This window comes from Suricata suricatta, chromosome 7 (assembly GCF_006229205.1).
Source record: "Suricata suricatta isolate VVHF042 chromosome 7, meerkat_22Aug2017_6uvM2_HiC, whole genome shotgun sequence".
Classification (NCBI taxonomy): domain Eukaryota; kingdom Metazoa; phylum Chordata; class Mammalia; order Carnivora; family Herpestidae; genus Suricata; species Suricata suricatta.
In genome coordinates this window covers 145,031,120-145,037,631 of record NC_043706.1, presented here as the reverse complement: position 1 = coordinate 145,037,631, position 6,512 = coordinate 145,031,120, and the positions used below count along the sequence as shown (strand labels likewise).

Sequence of the window (6,512 nt, the reverse complement as noted above, 5' to 3'; positions counted from 1 at the left end):
CCTCCCTCCCTCCCTCCCTTCCTCCCTTCCTTCCTCCCTTCCTCCCTTCCTCCCTCCCTTCCTTCCTCCCTTCCTTCCTTCTTAGTTTAAATCTGAGTTAACACGCAGTGCAATACCGATTTCAGAAATAGAATCCAGTGATGTGACGCTCCCGCGCCGCACCCAGTGCTCCTCACGAGTGCTCTCCTTAGTACCATCCCCCGTCCGGCCCATCCCCCACCCCTCCCTCCATCAACGCTCAGTTTGTTTTCTATTGGTGATAATCTCTTGTGGTTTGTCTCCCTCTCTCCTCTTCCCCCCACTTCCCATGTGTTCATGTTTTGTTTCTTAAATTCCAAATGTGAGTGAAATCATAAGGGAGTTGTCTTTCTCTGACTTATTTCACTTAGCATAACATACGCTAGTTCCATCTTCATTGTTGCAAATGGCAAGATTTCATTCTTTTGATGGCTGAATAATATTCCATTGTATACATATGCCACAATTTTTTAAGTGTTTACTTATTTATTTTGAAAGAGAGAGAGATTGCAGGGGAGGGGGAGAGAGAGAGAATCCCAAACAGGCTCTGCATGGACAGCGAGAGCCTGACTCGAGGCCCAAACTCATGAACCATGAGATTATGACCTGAACCCAAACCAAGAGTCTGAAACTAAACTGACTGAGCCACGCAGGCACCCCTACCATATCTTCTTTATCCATTCATCAGTCAATGGATATTTGGGCTCTCTCCATAGTTTAGCTATTGTTGATAATGTTGCTATAAACATTGGGGTGCATGTACCCCCTCATTCTGCACAGTGAAAGAAACAATGAATAAAACTAAAAGGCAGCCTATGGAATGGGAGAAGATATTGCAAATAACATATCTGATAAAGGGTTAGTATCAAAAATCTACAAAGAACTTATCAAACTCAAAACCCAAAAAACAAATAGCCCAGTTAAGACATGAATAGACATTTTTCCAAAGAAGACATCCAGATGGTCAATGGACACATGAAAAAATGCTCAACATCACTCATCATCAGGGAAATACAGATCAAAGCCACAACGAGACACCACTTTGCACCTGTCAGAATGGCTGACATTAACAACACGGAAACCACAGGAGTTGGCAAGAATGCAGAGGAAGGGGGGCCCGCTTGCACTGCTGGTAGGAATGCACATGCTGCTGTCTTCACAGAGCTCTCTCCGGCCACTGAGCTCCATGGCTGGCCACAGCGTAGGTGGAGAAAACTGAGGGGCAGCAGTGACATCAGGCCGGAAGTCCCCCCATGTCCCCTGCCAGTCCAGGTCTGTCTGACTCTCCTTGATTCCTTTGCTGGCATGGGCCTCTTTCAGCTTGCACTCCTGTGTACATTTAGAGCGTATGGTCTTAAAGGTAAGAGACTCACGTTTCTGTGACTTGTCCACATTGTTCCCCAGTAGCCTCGCGCTTGTCCCCGGCAGAGCAGTGCCTGTTGGAGGCGTGTGCCCCGAACCGCCCTGTCCTAGCGGTGACCGCGTGGGCTGTTTCCAGTTTGGGGCTATTCTGAGTAAAGCTAGTAGGAACGTTTTCCTACAAGTATTTTTGTGGACACATCTCTTTATTGCTCTTGGATAACATCTTGGATTGGGATTGTTGGTTCATAGGATAGGTGTGTATTTATTTTTATAAGAAACTGCTAAGCTTTTTAAAAACAAGCTATCATTTATGGTTCTATGAAAGACATGTGGAGTTTTAGTTGCCCAACATCCTTGCCAATATTTGGAATTATTTACATTTACCTTTTAAAAATAATATACAAACTTGGGGAGCCTGCGTGGCTCCATCCATTAAGCCTCCGACTCTTGATTTCAGCTCAATTCATGACCCATGGTTCGTGGGATTGAACCCCGTGTCAGGCTCTGCACTGAGCATAGAGTCTGCTTGGGATTCTCTGTCTTTGGCGCTCTCTCTGCCCCTCCACCACTTGTGCTCTCTCCCTTACTCTCAAAACAAATAAACACAAAAACTAGTGAGAAAATATACAAACCATACATTAACTGATAAGTCTCACACCTGTCTCACACCAGGCCCACCTCCAGAGCCACTGAGAAGTCCAGTCCCTTGCCCCCCCTCCCTGCCCGCCATGGTCACTGGTGGGAGGCTGAGGAGTGTGAGGCCTTGGAGGGGGCAGACCTTTAATGCAGATGGAGAGGAAGAGAGGAAAATGCCAGCACGGCCGTCTGAAGTCAGACCCTCTAGGACAAAACCAGCCGATTTCATGTTAAGAAAGATTCGGATGCGGGTGAAAGCATGGGCGTTGAGGTCACCCACCTGACTAGATCCTGAATCCTCCCCTCCCAGAGGGGTCTCTACCGTCCCTAAGACATTAGGTGAGGGTATTGACACCAACGCCTGACGCACGTGGACGAGGTGGGGGTTCAGTGAGTGGAAGATGTCCTAAGTTCAGTGCCGGGCCCAGCACCTGGGGGCGCTGGTGCTGCTGCTGGGTCAGCGCCTCAGGATGATGGCAGACGGCTTCCCACACACTCTGGGGGTGCACCTGCCCAGGGTCTACGGCCCTCGATCCAGGCCTGCCCACTGCAGGACGGAGGGCCCAGACTGGGTGTGACGTGGCACCGGGAGCCTGTGTCTTGGAGCCTCACTACCAGGAGGCCTCTGTTTGACCTGGGGCAAGCCCGGGCACCCTGAGGGCCTTGCACTGGGGCGTTGGACTTGAGCTACACTGGACTCGAGGATTCTGCAAGTTTGAGGATGACATAAAACACACGAGGGATTTTCAAGAACTTAACTTGTACACAGAGACCTCTTTTACTGTTAAAATTCTGCCACATGTTGGACATCTAAGAAGCCACTTAATCTATTCATTCCTCTTAAAGGCGCATGGGGGAGGCCCTGTCACCTCACCTTGGGCCGTGCCCTGGGGGCCCGGGGCCCCTGCTCTCGGGTCCGCAGCCCTCTGGCTGGGTCCTCGTCCCGGGAGGGGGCTTGCACCCTGCGGGGCCGTCTCACCCTGAGTCCTGCATGGGCCGTCACGAAGCACGGCAGAGGCAGAAGCCGGCCTGGCGCGGGACGCCCTCCTGCACGGGGCGGGCGCTGGGTGAGCGGCTTCCGGAGCTGGTGCCGCCTCCTCTCTGCGGAGCCCTGCGCTGGCCTGCATACCCCCCTTGGCAGGTGTCCCGAGGCCGCCACCCCCAGGCCAGCAGGGAGGCGGCTCCGCGTTTGCTCCCTTTCCGCTCCCCTCCCAGGAAGAGAAGGGCCCAGAAGACCGGGCTTGTGTAGTTCCCAGTCTTGTTTGTTGACCTGGAAACAAAGGCGCAGGGCAGGAAGGCGCACTGGGATCAAAGCAGTCCTGGGCCCCTCCTCCCCGCCCCTCCCCTCCAGGGCTGGCACACCCGTCCCCAAACTCCTGCCGCAAGCCACCTTGTCTGGTTCAGGACATCCTCGCCCACCACGTCGTGCTTTCTCTCAGCGAGTGTGAACAGAATGTGTACCTGACTTAAACGGTTGCTTCTTTCTGCAGCTGTGGGGCAAGCACGCGGTCCTCTCCTCAGGAACCAGGGCCTCACTTCGCGCTCTTCCTACCCGGCCTGCAGAAAGGAAGCGTTGGTCACGGCACGAAGTAGGGACCTTCTGGAGGCTTGAGGAGATAAACAACATGACAGCAAGACGTCCCGTTTCGGATTAGTCTGGCCGGGACCTGCAGGACAGGGCTGGGCTGAAGGAGCGCCAGCGTCGGGGGGGCGGCAGGCCGGGCCCGGCGTCTCCTGGAGCTGCTGGTGGTCTGAATCCAGGAGAGCAGGAAGGGACGAGACGGCCCGACAGGGCAGGAGTGGGGCCGGGACGGGGCGTCCGCAGCGCCCCCCCCTTACGCCCAGCATCTCACAGAAGTGACGTGGCAGCTCTAAGTCAAGTTCTCGGTGGTGTCTCCACCTCCTGGGAATATCCTGGGGTTCCCCAGAAAAGTTCTCGTGAGACCCCTCCTGTCCTCAGACATTTTCTTCTAAATTCTGGGCCTGTGGGTCTGCAGTTGGCTGAAGCCATTGGTGCCGGTTGGATGAGGGGCTGTTGGGAGTGGAAGGAAGATGGATTTCTGTGCCCATTCTCCCAGAATGTGGGGGGTGGGCTGTGCCACAGCAGGGAGAGGCGTCCTTTCCTCGGGGGCCCTGGGCCCGTGGGGCCTGTGATTCCGAGGAGAGCACCGCTGTGCCCTGGTTCCCCAGACCCCGTGGCAGCCAGGGCAGCACTGGGCTTTCCGAAAGGTCACGGCAGGACTGACCCCGTCGTCACCTCCTCTGTCCAGTCTCCGTCCAGGACGTGCAGCTATGAAGGGGCAGACATGGGGGGGGGTGCGGGCAGGGGGGTGGCCAACCCATGTCCTGGGGGCTCAGGGGCTCCGTCTGGACGAGAAACCCAGCTTCTGTCTTTAAAGACATTTACTTGTTCACCTAGTTTTTCCAAAGTAATGCATTTCATTAGATTTTAATAGCATGTAATGTATAGATAAGCAAAAGGCCAATGATAGAGGCGCTCAGACAGCCGCCCCCCCGCCCCCACCCCGTTCATTATTGTTACCGTTTTGTTTCCTATGCTTGTAGGTACAGCTTTCCCCTTCCGATGTGGGCGTCCTCTGTAGAAACTCGTAACCTAGTTTCTTGCTTCAAAGTTCCTTTCGATGGCATTTCTGGGCTATTAAATGTACTTCCACAACCTATTTTTTAATGGCCACGTTTGAACAATAATCCATTGCACGGGCATGATTTAATTTACTTAACCAGCTCCTCGTGGCTGTGCCTTCGGGCTATTTTCCTAACTCTTGTAGGCCCCTGTGTCCCCGCACTGACGGCTCTGCCCCCAGGGAGGTCTGGTGGTGAGAGGCTGTGTCTCCCTGGAGGACAGAGCGCCCGGTCGTGGCCTGTAATGGGTGTTGTAAGCGGCCATGCAGGTGCAGCCTGGCCCTCCACGTCCCCTGCGGGAAAGGGCTTGGGGAGCAGTGTGACTGGGGGTGCCCTCGAGAGGTCCTCTAGCTCGTGTGTGAGCCCTCAGTCTCCTCCTTCCGCCACCTTCCCCGGCCCACGGCAGCACCTGTGCCCGCTTGCAGGTAGGGTGAGATCTGACTTCCCACCGTCCTTGGTGTGGAGGCCGTCGAGGGTGTAGGGCGGATGGAAAGCAAGAGCACGGCCGCCCCCCAGGGCGGACTGCGTATGACCTACGGCACCTGTGAAGACCTCCCGGAGCGCCCTCCTCTTGGGCAGGACGGCCCGCCTAACCCCCTGTGGCCTACGATGTGTCTCTCGGGTGCCCCGTGGAGACTGGCCACACCCCGTCACCGCCCTGGCGTCAGGTGCTGCCCAAAACTCGTCTGCTTCCAGCCTGCCCCCTGCTGTGCCCTTTCCTCACTGGCCACCCCTCTCTGGGTCCTGGTCCTTTCCTGGGGGCCCCTCCCTTACCCTGGTGGCTCTGCTGAGCATGCTGGTCAGGCCGGCCCCCCCTGCTGCCAGGAAGGCACAGGCCTCTGCTGGACAGCGGTGGGTCGCTGCTTCGTGGGGGGACATGGTCCCGCCAGCACCATGGGGACAAAGCAGGAAACTCACCTGTGGGCGGAGTACGTGAGTCTGTCCTTCAGGAACCTGGGGGGAGAGCCTCACACCCAGGCCCACGCCCCCCCCCACCATGTCCACACCCAGGCCCACGCCTCCCGCCGCCTCACCGTGTGACTCCTCTGTTCGGGGTCCCGTGGTGCCACACTTCAGGGCCACCGAGACTCGGGCCTGCCCTCAGGGGGCTCCCTCTCCACTGGGGCAGGACTCACATGGGGTGGAATTTCCCAGAACCTCATTTTGCTTGTGGGAAACCGAGGCCCAGAGGGTCTGGTGACTTGCGGGTCCCCTCAAGTGCGCTGGCCCTCGGTGCGGTGGTGATGACGGCTGCGGGGGGCAGAGAGGCCCCGCTGGCCAGGGGGGTTCGGTGAGTGGGGGCCGGGCGGGCCCTGGGAGGAGGCGCCTTCCTCTGGGCCAGCAGCAGCTTCCAAGCTCAGTGTTTTCTGTTCTAAATATGGACAAGGAGACAGTTATTTTTAGGAAGCAAATGGTAATGATTAGGGCTTTAAGATTCAAGTAGTGATTTAGTCATAAAAGCTGAATTCACATGCTACAGAAAAATAGTCTTTTCCTCTTGTTGATGATAGGGTTCCTTCAAGTGCAGTAATTGTTCATCTCCTTATGAATGCACAGCAGACAAGGCCTGCGCTCCGGCTCCACCCCGGGCTCGTTTCGGAGGGCCAGGAGGAGGGCCACAGTCACTGGGTGCTGCGTGAGAGGGGGCGGCAGGCACCCTGCCCCTCGGCCCCCCAGCCCTGATGGCCCCGCAGGTGCTGGCTGCGTCTGTCCCTACCTCAGCACGTGGTGGTTCTCTCAGGAAGCCTGTCCCAGGACCCCCCGCCCCCCACCCCCCGTGTGGGCTCGCCACTGCCCCTAGCCGGCACTGTGTGCTGAGTCGACCGTTAAGGGCTGTGTGCGTGGGGGGCCGC

The 6,512-nt window shown here is 56.5% G+C and overlaps 1 protein-coding gene across 2 annotated transcripts; it reads right to left on the bottom strand.

The window, feature by feature from the left end:
* Nucleotides 1–2,699: 2,699 nt before the first annotated feature.
* Nucleotides 2,700–6,027, bottom strand: LOC115296340 (skin secretory protein xP2-like). 2 transcript variants are annotated; one of them, XR_003910856.1, is made up of 3 exons: nucleotides 4,559–6,027; nucleotides 3,478–4,431; nucleotides 2,700–3,286 (listed from the first exon to the last, which is right to left on the bottom strand). XR_003910856.1 is itself a non-coding variant. In XM_029944827.1 (3 exons), the coding sequence occupies exons 1-3, from the start codon at nucleotides 3,862–3,864 to the stop codon at nucleotides 2,844–2,846; spliced, it is 720 nt and encodes a 239-aa protein (XP_029800687.1). In that variant the 5' UTR covers nucleotides 3,865–4,520; the 3' UTR covers nucleotides 2,700–2,843. The 2 variants fall into 2 exon arrangements, 1 of the variants encoding a protein (XP_029800687.1); XM_029944827.1 differs by lacking the exon at nucleotides 4,559–6,027 and having other exon boundaries at nucleotides 3,478–3,573; nucleotides 3,684–4,520.
* Nucleotides 6,028–6,512: the final 485 nt, after the last annotated feature.

What these genes read in the sequence shown, in the direction of transcription:
- LOC115296340 (XM_029944827.1), bottom strand. Translation starts at nt 3,864, where the DNA reads ATGCTGGGCGTAAGGGGGGGGCGCTGCGGACGCCCCGTCCCGGCCCCA. An exon ending in AGCCCAGCCCTGTCCTGCAG is followed by an intron (nt 3,574 to 3,683) that starts GTCCCGGCCAGA and finishes TCCTTTCTGCAG; the next exon opens with GCCGGGTAGGAAGAGCGCGA. An exon ending in GAAGCAACCGTTTAAGTCAG is followed by an intron (nt 3,287 to 3,477) that starts GTACACATTCTG and finishes CTTTGTTTCCAG; the next exon opens with GTCAACAAACAAGACTGGGA.